At 35.9% G+C, this 16,357-nt stretch overlaps 1 protein-coding gene across 1 annotated transcript in view; it reads right to left on the bottom strand.

Moving 5' to 3' along the window:
* Nucleotides 1–567: 567 nt before the first annotated feature.
* The window catches only part of LOC126324558 (protein takeout-like), a 67,738-nt gene continuing 51,948 nt past the window's right edge, over nucleotides 568–16,357 (bottom strand). The window contains exons 5-6 of the mRNA XM_049995072.1: nucleotides 15,745–15,894; nucleotides 568–961 (exon numbers count right to left, since the gene is read on the bottom strand). Coding sequence (XP_049851029.1) covers nucleotides 807–961; nucleotides 15,745–15,894 — 305 coding nt within the window. The 3' untranslated portion in view covers nucleotides 568–806. The remainder of the gene's footprint in view (nucleotides 962–15,744; nucleotides 15,895–16,357) is intronic.

The raw sequence follows: 16,357 nt of genomic DNA, 5'->3' as shown, positions 1-16,357 counted from the left end.
AAATGGGTTGAATGAAGTGGGATGATGCAGTGTTAATTTCCCTAAATCAAATTAGTTAAATATTAGGATTGATTATTTGACAAAGTTAGGGCTGGTTTTCTATATCATTGTTTGCTTTGTCTAACAACATTGTTAATGGTGATGTCAGACCCTAATCTTCCTACCTTTTCAGCAAAGTAGTGTAAACATCACACAAGATCCCAGATCATGGGAGACATAGCAGGAGAGAAAGTGAGGAAAATAAACATTGAAATACTAGAAACCCAGAAATATGGGAATCACTGAATAGAGGGAAATGATTGGTGTACCAAACTATTACTGTATAATGACATATGTGTATAAGATAAATTTCAAACAGATTTCTTCTCAGCTGCACCATAAAAGAATGAAGAAAGCTCTCACTTGCTAACAGTTCTAGCACGTGGTATCTTGACACATCGTGATGGTGTTACTAGTGCTATGTTTCACTATGAGGAATTCTGATATGATTGGGTTACATATATGCTGATATTCCTGCCAGCAACAATATAATTTCCAGCAAATTATTAATTCTTATTACAATTGAAACACAGTATAAGTAATAATTTATTTTATACATAATTTATATAAAAAATTAAATTTCTGGAAGGTTAATGTAGTGAAATATTGTAGTGTTCAGTAATAGAACATGAAACTCATGTTGTGTTGCAGAAGGTAGAATGTAATTCACTTTCTCAAATTTCTTTTTTTTTATTAAGAGATATTTATTGCCTCTTTCTAATGCTGGTATAGAACTTCTGTACATGTCTTCAAAACCTTCTGACATTTCACTTTTTAGGGAACATTTCATCAAATGGTACTTTCAAAAATACTCCTCTTGAAATATTCAGGAATATACGACTGAGGGCAGTTTCTAGGGTAGGCTTTAATTCAGCAAAAATTTCCTTCCAGTTTTCATTGAGGAATTTATTCATGTTCTCGTCTGCAAAAAAGAAAAGGCAGAGTATGATTACATTTATAATTGTATTGTACTGTACTGCATAGTATAATATACTAGTCAGACATCTGAAGTGTCTTGCACATGTATATATTATAGTTTCCTATTGACTTCGTATTTTCTCATCTAGAAAAGTGTGTTCTCTCTGTGATTTCCTTTCAATTGAATCCATAGAGGAAAATACTATTTTGTTTGAAAGCTGGAAATTACAGATATTACCAACCCGTGTAGAAAATATAATGCAAGTATGAATTAAAGAAATCTTAAATCAATTATGGCTATAAACTTTTGTAAAGAGTGTGTTTATTAATTCCCATTGCTAATTTTGAACTTTTCATTGCTTAGTCTCAGAGAACACATACAGAAGATGAGTGAGAAATGTCTCAAATGTAATGGTCTGAAAAAAAAACAAATATTTCTCAAAATTGATTTTACATACTGTCATTAAAAATATCTGCAATAATTAAGCAGGTGTTTGTAACATTAATTAAGCTAAAAAGTACTGTGCTAAGTCACAGTAAATGTCAGTATTATTTAATTATATCATGTAAATTGCTTAGATTATATTTCTTATAGTTTGTATAGAAGTACTGTGAGAAGTGTCTGAATTGACTCAGTGGGATACAATAATTTTTTGTACCAAAATGTTGAAAGCTTCATCAGAATAGTTTATTCATAGGAAGAAGAAATAATGGTGCTTTTAAAATACCTCTGTGAAAGGAAACAGAAATTGTTACTGATTAGACAGTGGAATTACATAAATGGAATTGGAAGAAAGGCAGAATTTATAGAGGGGTGTGGAATAAAAAGGGAAGAGGAAACTGACTTCTGTAAAAGTGCAGAAATTTCACATTAGTTGTCAGAAATGTCTTCTGTGAGAATGTCATCAGACAAGGATAAGGATGGAGCAAATGGAAAAAATGTTTAATCTGTCATACAGATTTCACAAAGGGGAGAATGCTTAGAGATGGAATGAATTAAGAAAATAAATAAAAACATTACTTTTTGCAGAATTTAAGTGTAACTAGGTTGAAACAGTATCACATGAGCTGATACTTAACACACTAGCAGTCATCATTGTACTGATAAAATGATCATAAAGGCTAATAATTTGTGTGTCACATTTTGTTTCTGTGTTTATTATGAAATTTGCTTGTCGGCTGGTGTCCTTACTTCCAGTCTTGGGAGCTATTGAGAATGAAAGCATTTCAGTTTGTAAGTAGCATGAAACCAGATAATCACATGACATTTGGAGTCTGACTTCGACTTTGTCATGGCATGACAATCAACAAGTTAAGAAGTACTGCTGTTACGTTTCTGACTAAAGCAATTTAATTACAATAACTTCAAATATACATGTATAAGAATGTTACATGAATTATAAAAACTCGACACAGTGAAAGTTGTTACATCTTTCAAAATTCTCCTTTGTGAAGATGAAGAGAATAGTTGTCTTTCGATATTATTTTTGAGATATGCCCAGATAGCCCAGCAAGGGGCTGTGTTCAGGTTTGATGAACCCAAGGTTTTTGGAACTGGTAGTTGATAAATCATGCCAGTCCTCATTTTCTATGCAGGGTGGTTACAATTAAACTTTTACTACTTCAGAGAGCCCCCACAGGACTACAAAACTTCATGGAAATATTCATAAAGACAGGCGGAAGAGAAATAACAACTAAATCTTTGCAGGAAGCACATTTTAGTTTCCACTGTGTACCATGTGTATGTTACAGCTTACTAAGGTTGCTCAGTGTGGTGACCATTTGCATCCACGGCAGCCTGGAACCACACTAGAGATTGTTCGTACCAGTTTTCAAATGGTGGACCCTGGGATTTACAGCTGTCATCCACTGCTTGAGAATCACACATTACGCTCAGCATTCCCAGCCATGACAGCAGTAACTTTAACAATTTGTGGTAAAGTTGGTTACATCAGCATCTTCGAGGAGTAATTACCAAATTGACAGTTAGCCATTTAAGTCGAACTTTAGAATGAGACCCATGTTGACTGACTCCAAATGTAACGCACACTGATTCTTGTTTCAACCCTATGTCGCCATACAATTACCAGTGCCTAACAGTGAGTGGTGGCACTAACACTACCAACAATGCAAATGCTGCAGTGCACATTCTGAACATAATTTCTAGAAAGTTTGGTACTCATATTGTAAATAGTTTTCTCTCTTGACTGGCTCAAGTAGTGAAACTTAAGTTATAACCACCCTGTACTTGCAGGACATGGGGGCCAGTGTGTCAGCTAGCCTGGATGTAGGTTTTAGGCAGTTTTCCACATCCAACAAGGTAAATATCAGATTGGTTTCCATGTCTAACCTCAGTTCCATGATTTGCAAACACTTCGAAAAACAAAACCACATTTGCCCATGTGATGAACACTAGATGCAGACAGAAGGGGTACACTGAGTTGGCAGTAGCTTTAAAATTCCTTTGGGAGTGGCAATCTCGATGTAATAGTAGTCTTTGTAATAGTATGGTTGGTTCTGTGCATACTTGAAGATGTACTTAGCTAGTGTTGACCTGGACTTGGCTTGATAAAAGGTCCCAGAATGGATCAATGGATTTATTGAGAATCTTACACCTGATCGGAACTGGTATGATCAGTGTGTTTTACAGTTAGGAGATAAAAGCAATGTTTTCTTTAAAATCTAATGAATAGGTACACTCCTCTTTCTTATCAGTTTTCTGTTATTATCTACATTAATTTGATTATTGTGTGTAAGCCAATCCTCGCTGTAGTCATAATATTCCTCAAGCCACATGTTTCCTCCTCCTCTCCATGAATAATGTCAAATGGTAGTCAAATGTTCTGTATGTGCCACGGAGGAATTTATGGAAATAAATTAGCTGATGTGGTGCACATGGGTGTGCTCTTCCCATACATCCCACAATCTTTAAATGTATTCATGGAAAGATGGATGGCTGAAAATGAGGAGATAAAATTTTTGATGAATGAAAGTCAACATTTTACTCTGACATTGCCACTCACATAGAATGAAATGGTCATAAACCACCTCCAAATTGTATACATCAATGGAAGGTGCGCTATGAGTATGTAATGAATTGCATATGAATTTCTGTACATTCATCAAGTTAACTGCTGACTTACCAGTCTTGTGTACAAACTATGGGGATGAAATCACAAATTTAGCTAATGTGTTTCACGCATACAATTTATAATCAGTGCACTGAAAACAGTATCCATGTAGGAAAACATGAGCTGAGTACAATACAATTTCTGCGAAGTATCGCATCTCTTGCCTATAGGTGGACAAAAGTTAGATACAAGAAGCAACATGCAAGAAGAAAATTATAGTCACTGATAGTGCAATGAATGATATCAAACTACATGGGAAGAAAAAGGACATTGAAAACAAAGTACGACAGCCATTTTCTACCTCAGAAAAATAACAGATCCACTGTGAGTCAGGTCTCTGATGGTGAACCAATAATGAGAATTTCCTACAATGCATTATGAGCTCCTATGAACAAGAAAGACAAAGGGAGCTGTTGTTATGCAGCAGAAAAGTGCTAATAGGATAAAAATCAGTATCAACCAGCAATAACAGGTAATGAAACCAGGCACAACATTTCCCACAGCAACTTCTGTGAATCATGTGTAATAACAACTTCAAAGTGCAAAGACATTTGTGTGTTCTTAGCAGGCTCTAATAAAGAAGCATGAAATTAAACAAAAGACCTAGTAATCTCTCTCAAAAGAAGACTGTAAGAGTTGAGAAGCTTACATGTAATCATCATCTCTGTTCCACATTGTCATGAATTACCAGATAGGTCATGTGTAAATAGAGCTGCAAAGTGCAAATGGAGATATACAAAATTATGCACGAGATTTGAAAGTATAACTTTTCTTTTATATAAGTAGGACAGGAAGAATATTCAACATTGCTAAATCTCAACAGATGAGGGTAGGTCATAGTAATAACGTGAATTTTAGATTAATACACAGTTGACTTTTAAAAATAGTAAATTGAATGTACAGTGTCATGCTGCAGATGCTATTCCTATCAAAGACAAAAATTATTAATTCTTGGGAGAAGTAATCATGAAATGCCATGTCAGTGAAGCAATACATCTGCAGCACTAGGGTTATGGTGTTTTTCTGTGACAAGTAAACATTCCACCAAGGCCATACTAGACCATGCCAGTGTATGGCACGACTCGTATATGCCTCTGACAGACTTATTCACATGAGAGTGATCTAGCATTTTTGCATTATAATATACAAGACTTAAAAAACAAAACAGATGTTTTTGAATAATTTATCACAGGACTGGCTCAGTTTTAATAGTTTTTTACAAAGCACCAGAAATCAATAGGTAACATTTATTTTTTTCTAATTAGAAGGATATAACCTAGCAGTGTCTTAATTGTAGAGCATATAATAAAGGTGGCAGTGTGTGTGTGTGTGTTACCAGATTGTCAGGAAAGCAAACATTTTACAGGTTGTATGCTGTCTTAAGGGGCTAAAGATCTGCTTGGACTAGGACCCACTAGAACAGTAAATTAGTAGTGAATTAGGTATAAACCTCTATTATTTTTGTGTGCCCCTTTTTGTAAACAGAGAGCAGCATGATCTCTGCTCATTGTTGCTTTCTTTTCTAGGGATTGTTCTCTACAGCTAGAACGTTGTCACACCATTTGTTTAGTCAGCATCACAGTGTCAGAGCAAGTAGTAATATCATCTGGTGTGCAAGGTATTATAATAAAGTTTCTCACAGCAGAAGGTGTAAACCCATCTGATATTTTGAAAAGCAGCACACTTTGGGGACAGCCATCTCAAAACGACTCAAGTGTCAAGTTTATGAGGACGAGAAATGGTTGAGAATGTATCTCATTGACATCACCTGAAGACCAGTAGACTGAGGAGAATATTGGCATTGTTAGACAGTTTATTGAAGACGATTGTCAAATAACAGTTGCTGAAATTGCTAATGATGTTGGGACAAGCTATGGCAGTGCTCAGGAAATCATCACTGGCAGTCTTGGATTTTGGAAAGTGTTCGGAAGGTAGGCACAGAGCACAAATTTTACTGTCTCGATGTGTGCAAACTTCTATTCACACAGTACCAAACTGAAGGGAAACTTTTTGCAAAAGACTTTGAAATGCAATGAAACATGGGTGCATCACTACAGTCAGGAATCGACAAAGAGCAGCATGGACTGGTACAAAAAGGATGAATCTGCACCCATCAAAACCAGAAGCTGTCTTTCCACATAGAACGTTCTTGCACCAGTCTTTTTGATTTTGTGTGTCTTGTTCTCATTGATTTTCTTCAAAAATATTGTACTGTGACTGATGCATACTGTTACCAACTTTTCAATCAAACAAAGCATACTATCATCCGTAAAGGCACACATTTCCAGTCTAGGATGTGGTCAGGATTTGTGACAACTCTTGACCCCACACAACTGCCTGAACTCAACAAAAAATTCAGGAGTTATTCTGTATGACACAAACATTCTTCCTACAGTCCAGACTTATTGCCCTGAAATTTTCATTTGTTTGGACCACTAAAGGAAGCAATAAGAGAAAACAGATTCACCAATGACGTTGCCATTGACATGTCCATGTGCAACTGGCTGCTGTCACAGCCATGTTCATTTAGTGAAAACAGGATCAAGAAACTGGTTGTTTGCTGGTACATAGAAGAGTTAGTTTATTTGTATGTATTTTGCCGAAGTGTAAATAAACTTATAAAAAAATTCTAACTTATATTTGATTCACTCTCATAGTAGTACAGTAACTCATAACAAGAAATGATCAATTCTCAGATCTTCTGAATTGGTGCGTGCTAAAATATGTAATTCAGTCGTAGAAAAATGAATGAGCACAAGGGAAAAATATCTGCAAACTACATGTTAAGACATTCTTCAAGTCAGGAATCTTGGAAATCGGTAGCTACTACCATCGGGGCCAAAAACAAATGGAAAAAATTCTTAGAACTTCTGTTTGGACTCTTAAGTAGTAACACCCCACTAAAACGGTAATATTTTTTATAAAACCACATTTAAAATCAAAGCTTGCACCATTAGACCTTAAAATTAAAAAAAAAATATATGAAAGGAAAAATGGAAAACATGCATAGCCTGCACAGATTGATGAACTCTGTGAGTAAGATAAAGAACTCTAAAAGTGGTACAAATACCAGTTTCACAAAGATGTCTGGAGACAAAAGGCATAAAGAATCACAACAGGTAGGAACCTCAGATAATGTTTCAGAATCTTGCTGGACAGCTGTAAATAAGAACTGCAATATACCACCTGCCGTATGCAGTGAAGACATGCTATAGCTTATTGATAGTTTTTTTTTTATATATAAAAATATTACCGTTTAGTGGGGTGTTACTACTTAAGAGTCCAAACAGAAGTTCTAAGAATTTTTTCCATTTATTTTTGGCCCCGATGGTAGTAGCTACTGATTTCCAAGATTCCTGACTTAAAGAATGTCTTAACATGTAAATGTTGTTTTTTTTTTTTTTTTTTTTTTTTTTTTTTTTTTTTTTTTTTTTTTTTTTTTTTTTTTAGAAAAAGGGGGGCAGGATTGGATGAAATTACCCTATTTCTGTTGAAGAAATTAAACTTAAGATAGGCTTAAGCAGTTTCCTTAAAGGTGTCCCTGACAAGTTGAAACTGTCTGTAGTCAAACCCTTACACAGAAAGAAAAAAATAAAACATGTTCAGAACTATTGCACTAACCTCAACATTTAGCAAACTGGTGGAGAAAATAATATTAAAAGCCCTTTTGAACATTACAGCAGCGCTGACATGTTAGATGTTTCCAGCGTGGTTTCAGAAGATGTTGAAGAACCACATCAGCAGCAGTTCAATTTGTCCATTATATATTTGAAAAAAACAAATGGAAGTCCCAGGCAACGGTAGTATTTGGGGACCTCTCTAAAGCTTTCAGTACAATTCATGAAGTTGTGCTCTTGTCAAAAATTGCAGTGAGAAGTGTTGATGGAAAAGTCTTGTAATTGGTAGAAACACATTTCAAAGGCAAACTACAGTATACAGAAATTATATGTAAAAATAGAAACATACTGGAGAGAAGATGAGTAAGAATGAGATGTATACATTTTGGTGTTCCTCAGGGCTTCATTTTAGGCCAATTTCTGTTCATATGTTATGTAAATGATTTTCCAGTTTTTATAGATAATACGATTCTGATTACTACGTATGCCAATGACACATCTGGTATATGTTGTGCAGGCGGTAAGCATTGAATTGAATTGAATTGAATTTTGAATTATTCAAAAGTTTATTAAAAAGACTAGTTCACTCTGGAAGAAACAATTTAAAAGTTCATGTAGAAAAAACAAACAATATTCACCTTTAACTGAGTGGTCCAGATAGAGAAAATATTCTGGATGATGAGATTCTGCCAAAAACTTTTTCAGAAGCTAATTTTTTGGCTGCATACATTTGGGGAGCAAAATAACTGATGATGGTCGAAGTAGAGAGGATGTAAAATGTAAGTGGCAATGGCAAGGAAAGCATTTTGAAGAAGAGAATTTTGTTTACATCGAGTATAAATTTAAGTGTCAGGAAGTCATTTCTGAAAGTATTTGTATGGAGTGTAGTCAAGTGTGGAAGTGAGACATGGATGATAAATAGTTTGGACAAGAAGAGAATAGAAGCTTTCGAAATGTGGTGCTACAGAAGAATGCTGAAGATTAGATGGGTAGATCACATAACTAATGAGTAGGTACTGAATAGGATTGGGGAGAAGAGTTTGTGGCGCAACTTCACTAGAAGAAGGGATTGGTTGGTAAGACATGTTTTGAGGCATCAAGGGATCACCAATTTAGTATTGGAGGGCAACGTGGAGGATAAAAATCGTAGAGGGAGACCAAGAGATGAATGCTTTAAGCAGATTCAGAAGGATGTAGGCTGCAGCACGTACTGGGAGAAGAAAAAGCTTGCACTGGATAGAGTAGCATGGAGAGCTGCATCAAACCAGTCTCAGGACTGAAGAAGACAACAACAACAACATAGATGATTGACATTTATGGAAGCGACAAGTTGGCCTTGTCTCTCCATTCTGTATGCAGTACAGAGATTACCAACTTTCCCTAAGGAATGTATATTTTGGACTAGTATATCCCTTCTTGTCTTATGAAACAGTACTGTGGAGTGGGACATGCCATGCTAAAACGAAAAGTGTTTCCTTACTGTAGAAGACAGATTTGAGGTTCATAATGAAACAAGGAAGATTTTCTAAAAGCGTATTTACTACTTTCAATATTCTCTTAGTTTTTGCCACGTATCTGCTAGAAACCATTGTGCTAGTGAAAGAAGAGACAAAGTTCACATATTAGCAAAATATAATGCTGTAATTCATATTTTATTGATTATGCACATACAAGTAAAATTACATGTTAGAGGCACAAAATAAATATCATATGTGTTTTCTATTAAGACAGTTGTAATAAGAACTAAAACCCATAAATAGATAAATATGATGTTTAATGTCCTGCATAAATTGGGAGGGAGGGGATTCTATTTTGTTTTAGGTCGACTGTTTCATCAGTTGGTATGGTAAGTGATATCAGCCACAATCTTCTGATGTATTACTTTTACTTTCATTGACTTACTTTTATTACTTTATGTTAGAGTTTAAAGGTAAGGATGATTGTGTGTACGGCAGTGATAAAGCAAGATTTGAATTATATTTTTATGTTATCATTGTACGAGTTTACACATTTTAATGACATTTGTCTCTAACTCTCAGTAAAGTTGCTGCTAATCTTGCCGTTGACTGTATTTATCAAATGGCTCTCCTCCAACACAACAATGAAAATTACTTTTTCTTTGTGTTATGAAATGCTCTACATCCTCACTGTGGATATATGGAACCAAAAAACACTCTTGATCTAATCTAATTGGAATGGGTTCCCTTCATAAAAACAGATTTAGGAAAATGTGAGAAATGCGTAGCACATACCGGTATAAGATTTTTAGTCATGTTTAATGTATAGAATCAACAGCTTCTCATATCTTTCTTGTTAATGAAATATTCTAAATTGTTTGCTGATGTTGATTATTACATTTCATTTTAATAAAAGAAGGGATTCATTAAAAAAATTCCATAATTTTGTTGTTGAAAACATGAAATTTTTAAAGTGAGTAAGAAGCGGACAAGTACATATTAAAATCTACCCAAGAATAAGTACGAGAAATTGGCTCCTCATTAATAAATCGTCAAAGAGGACCTCCTATAGAAAAACTGAAAAAAGATACCAGCATCTCAGAGTGTTGTTATTTTTGTATACAGGGTGGTCCATTGATAGTGACCAGGCTAAATATCTCACGAAATAAACATCAAACAAAAACACTACAAAGAACGAAACTCGTCTAGCTTGAAGGGGGAAACCAGATGACACTATGGTTGGCACGCTAGATGGTGCTGCCATAGGTCAAACGGATACCAACTGCATTTTTTAAAATGGGAACCCCCATTTTTTATTACATATTTGTGTAGTACATAAAGAAAGATGAATGTTTTAGTTGGAACACTTTTTTCGCTTTGTGATAGATGGCACTGTAATAGTCACAAACGCGTAAGTACATGGTATCACATAACATTCCGCCAGTGTGGACGGTATTTGCTTTGTGATACATTACCCATGTTAAAATGGACCATTTACCAGTTGCGGAAAAAGTCGATATCTTGTTGATGTATGGCTATTGTGATCAAAATGCCCATCGGGCATGTGCTATTTATGCTGCTCGGTGTCCTGGATGACATCATCTAGGTGTCAGGACTGTTCGCAGGATAGTTACGTTATTTATGGAAACAGGAAGTGTACAGCCACGTGTGAAACGTCAGCCACATCCTGCAACAAATGCAATTGCCCAAGTCGGTGTTTTAGCTGTCGCAGCTAATCCGCACATTAGTAGCGAGAATCAGGAATCTCAAAAACGTCAGTGTTGAGAATGCTGCATCAATATCGATTGCACCCGTATCATATTTCTATGCACCAGGAATTGCATGGCGACGACTTTGAATGTCATGTACTGTTCTGCCATGGGGCACTAGAGAAACTACGGGATGGTGCCAGATTTTTTTTTTGCACGCATTCTATTTAGCGACGAAGCGTCATTCACCGCCAGTGGTTACGTAACCGGCATAATATGCACTATTGGGCTACGGAAAATCCACAATGGCTGTGACAAGTGGAACATCAGCAACCTTGGCGGGTTAATGTACGATGCGGCATTATGGGAGGAAGGATAATTGGCCCCCATTTTATCGATTGCAATCTAAATGATGCAATGTATGCTGATTTCCTACGTAATGTTCTACATGTTACTACAAGATGTTTCACTGCGTGACAGAATGGCGATGTACTTCCAACATGATGGATGTCCGGCACATAGCTTGTGTGCAGTTGAAGCGCTATTGAATAGCATATTTCATGACAGATGGGTTGGTCGTTGAAGCACCATATCATGGCCCGCATGTTCACTGGATCTGATGTCCCCGGATTTATTTCTGTGAGGAAAGTTGGAGGATATTTGATATCGTGATCCACCAACAACGCCAGACAATATGCATCATCGCATTGTCAATGCATGTGCGAACATTACGGAAGGCAAACTACTTGCTGTTGAGAGGAATGTCATTACACGTATTGCCAAATACATTGAGGTTGATGGATATAATTTTGATCATTTATTGTATTAATGTGATATTTACAGGTAATCATGCTGTAACAGCATGCGTTCTCAGAAATGATAAGTTCACAAAGGTACATGGATCACATTGGAACAACCGAAATAAAATGTTCAAACGTACCTATGTTCTGTATTTTGATTTAAAAAACCTACCAACTGTTCGTCTAAAATTGTGAGCCATATGTTTATGACTATTACAGCACCATCTATCAAGAAGCGAAAAAAGTTGTCCAACTAAAACATTCATATTTCTTTACGTACTACACGAATATGTAATAAAAAATGGGGGTTCCTATTTTAAAAAATGCAGTTGATATCCGTTTGACCTATGGCAGCGTTACCTAGCAGGCCAACCATAGCACCATATGGTTTCCCCCTTCAAGCTGGACAAGTTTCGTTATTTGTAGTTTTTACGTGTGATGCTTACTTCATGAGATATTTGGCCCGGTCATGATCAATGGACCACCCTGTATAAACTCATTTGCTGCTTGTCATATGAATCAAAACTTAACTGTGTTCTGTCTGCAAGGGTGTGATGACAGTTATGCAACTTAGCCTGAGAAACTGCGTGGGAGGTGAATTTGAAATAGTAATAGCACTTGATATAAAAAAAGTAAGCTGTGAGGATGCATTCCGTTTCTTCAAAGGTTCTTGTAAGGTATTAATGGCCTATTTATGCAGGAGGGTGTATTTTGAAAAATTCTGTAATAACCAATATTGTGTGTGTGTTTTATTAATTCTGCAGACATAACGATCTACCAATATAAATATCATGGATGAACTTAAAGAGGGAGTGTAATTTTACTGGTTAAAAGCCATAATGTATCTGGAATGAAAACCATCATTTCTTAAGTAATTCATTGTTACTGAATCCGAAAAATGCCTTTTTTTTATTACCCTCCACAAGGCACTTAACAGCAGTTTGCAGAGTATTTATCTTGATTGGTATTCTACAAATACCTGGGTATAACACTTTGTAATAATACGAAATGGAACGATCAGTAGGGCTAAGTCGTGGGTAAAGCAGGCACTAGCTGTTGGTTTACTGGTAGAATGCTGGGAAAATGCAGTTGGTCTACAAAGGAGTTTTGTTTAGAGATCACTCATGTGACCCATTCTGGAATATTGCTAAAGTATGTGGGTCCCATACTAAATAGGACTGACAGGGGATATTGAATGCAAATAGAGGACAGTGCAAATGGTCACAGGTTTGTTTGACCCATGGGAGAGTGTCACAGACATGAAAAAAACTGAACTGGCAGACTCTTGAAGATAGATGTCAACTATCCAGAGAAAGCCTACTTACTAAGTTTCAAGAACAAGCTTTAAATGATTATAGAAATATACTACAGCCTCTTACTTATGTCTCATATGGGGATCACGAGAACAAGGGTAGATTAATTACAACAGACACAGAGGCATTTGAACAATCATTCTTCCCTTGCTCAAATGGGAATGGAATGGGAAGAAACCCCAATAATTGGTACAGTTGGACGTACCATTTGCCTTGCATTTCAAAGTCGTTTGCAGAGTATAGATTTAGATGTAGACCTAGTTAATGATTTGGAGGAACAGTGTTTTAATTTCACTATTCCCTTGCTGAAGCATATACATTTAGGCATAAAATGAGGCAGCACTGTAAGCTAATCATGCAGCATTGATGTCTGATATCATCTTTCAGTATTGTTTCAGCTAACACATTGGTGAGTTGTGCTGTCATATGTCAAAGTGAACAACAGTAATATAAAATAAACAGTGAACTAGGTGAGAAAAAAGTTATGATCCATACAAGAAAATGACATATTTCAAGCCAACACTGCCATCCAACAATGAGGCAATTCTCTACAAGGTAATTAGTGACTGAATATATCTAATGCAACTGCACTGTCTAATGCTTTGAATGAGTCATTACTGTGGGGTAACGTATACACAATAATGGAGTGATGTAATGAAAGTTTATTTTGTTATTGTTTACTTGAAAAGTGATTTAGCTCAAATAATGCAAGTTTATTTTATCGCTGTGTAATTAATCTAAGATTTTGCTCATACATCTTTACCCAAGTAGTATAAAGACAGTTGTTCTTTTCATGTGTACAGATTAAGCCATGTACCCACTTGAGGGCTAAAGGTTCCTGATCGTGAGCAAATTTCCTATGGTTGACTGTACTAAGGTTGGCACACTTTCCTCAAAACTATTTGTTCAAATCAGACCAAATTTGAAACATGTGTAAGTATCATATTTTCTTCAGATTGTGTTACTTACATGATGGGAATATTGTTAACACAGAAGAAATTCCAAAAAAGGAGTGTGACCTAAAAAACTGGCATTTAAGAAATAATATGTAAATATTGGTGAACCTTTTATTTGATTGCCATAATTGTAGTACTTTTTAATCAAAGTAATGCCATTAATTTCTGTACTAGTTTCATTGACATAGATATGTTAGTTTCAGAAAAAATTGTATCTGAAGCTAAAAATTTCATATTATCGGCAAATTTATTTAAAGTTTGTGATATAATCTTTCCAACCTACATCCAAAGTTAAAACTCTACAGGTTCAAAGTCATCGTCATTCCAATTTTCTGTACCCTCCAGCTTGTGTTTGGAGGACCTGCTTCCAATTCTGGCTCCTTTTGTCATTTGTAGGGCAGTTTTCTCAGCCCTCACACCCACAGCTGAGACCAGGTGACCATGGTGGCCTGGGAAGATGCAACAATTCATCCCTGTGTTCACAAAACCAGTCTTGGACAATGAGAGCTGTGTGAGCAGGGATCCTGTCATACTGGAATACAACGTTGCATTTGTGGAACAAACATTGTACCGTGGGATGGAACTGATCAGCCAAAATAGTCACATAACTCTTAGAAGTAGCTAATGTGACCTGGCAGAGTAACCATGGGACCTATCCAATACCACAATATGGCTGCCCAAATCATCACTGAAAACGTGCCACATTTCACTTGTGGAATGTAAACTGGGCCAGAAATTGGAAATGGTGTGAAACGAGACTCATCTAACCAAATGATTTTCTTCTATTGATTAACAGTCCAGGTTATATGGCTTTGGCACCATGTTTTCTCATTATAGACATTTGTGTCACTGATATATGATTTTAGAATTTCAGTTTAACCTGCTATTCCCAGATTATGAAACTCCCATCATGGTGTTTTGGTGCTCACAGGGTTCACAAGTACAGCATTCAGTACTGCAGCAACTTTCATACTTATCGTCCCCACATTTTTCATCACAATCCCCTCCGGTGACCATCTGTCACGATCATTGAAAACACACTGTTGTTAGCATTATGACCTGGCAGGTGATGTTTTTCTGCCTCCCGTGTATGTGATATAAATCTTTGATACAGTGCCTCTTGAATTACCAAACACTTTGGCTACCTTAATTACAGAAGCATCCACCATATGAACATAAACTATTTGCCCACATTTGAAGGCACTGAGCTCTGATATAGTGCATTCACAACAATGCAGGACACTTTTCTGACTAGGAGTGACACTTAGACATATTGAGGACACTGCACAATTACCGTTCATTTACAAATACAACAACTCGACCTGCGTACTTGGATAGCATCTGCATATATATTCAAGCATGCGTTTCTCATGGCATTTTTATATTTTTGTTGAACCCCTTAACCTACTAGGCATTTTGATCAGATAGGTTATGTCTCAGTATATTACTCAGCTGTAGTTAAAGAATTAGATGCAGCTTCAAATTGTGTTAATGTCACATGGAGAATACCAACAATGACTTGTATCAAAGTTATTTTAACATGAACAACAACATAACATTCATAATTATTGAAGTTCACACTTTTGGGACTCGTCACAAGTGAATGAGTATCCCAGCTAACACTGATCATAGTAAGTAGCATTATGCTGTAGTTTATGATGACACAAAATGGTAAAGGTGTTCTTGACTCTGTACTAAGATAAAAGGTATGAATTAGGATATGAATGTGGAACTTAGTATCAGTGGTGAGTAATTATGTAAATTACTGTGACCATGATTGACTGAACTCAGAACAGGTTCTTACCTATAGTTTTTCCTGCATTCAGAAGGTTCTCAAAATTCATCTCCATATGTGCTGGTTCCATAGTGTATATGAATTCAGTTTCATTTCTGTAAATTTTTCCCCCTTTCTCTGCTGGAACAGCTTTATGGGTGAGATGGGATTTCAAATCCGCTGCAAAAGAAGTTGGTGCACTTGACTTAAAATTTACAGTTAGCAAAAAATAGAAGTGTAATTGTAAGTATGCATTTCATGAATTAAATATGCAGATTATTTTAATTGGTATCATTTTTATGAATTAGAACTGCAAGATAACTTGATTTGAAGTCTAATTTTAAACTGCCTGTAAAAGCATTAGAAATTATGTAGTGTAATGGGATACATGATAGTGATTCAGTTCTGAAAAAAGTATGTTGTTTCAATTAGAAAAAAAACTATGAAGGCTTCACTCCAACTGTATTTAATCATAATAATTTGTGTATGTTTGTCCATGTACAATCTGATGTTTATACATTCTGACTCACAAAAACAATTGCACCAACAGTACTATTGATACTGTCTTTCTTTCAGTACAGAATTCTAAAATTAAATGTATTTTATCTGAACTAGGTAACATAATGGGCAGTGTGTGGACAGT

Source organism: Schistocerca gregaria, chromosome 2 (genome assembly GCF_023897955.1).
Source record: "Schistocerca gregaria isolate iqSchGreg1 chromosome 2, iqSchGreg1.2, whole genome shotgun sequence".
NCBI lineage: Eukaryota > Metazoa > Arthropoda > Insecta > Orthoptera > Acrididae > Schistocerca > Schistocerca gregaria.
Note: the sequence above shows the minus strand (reverse complement) of the source record. Positions and strands in the feature narration are given on the sequence as shown.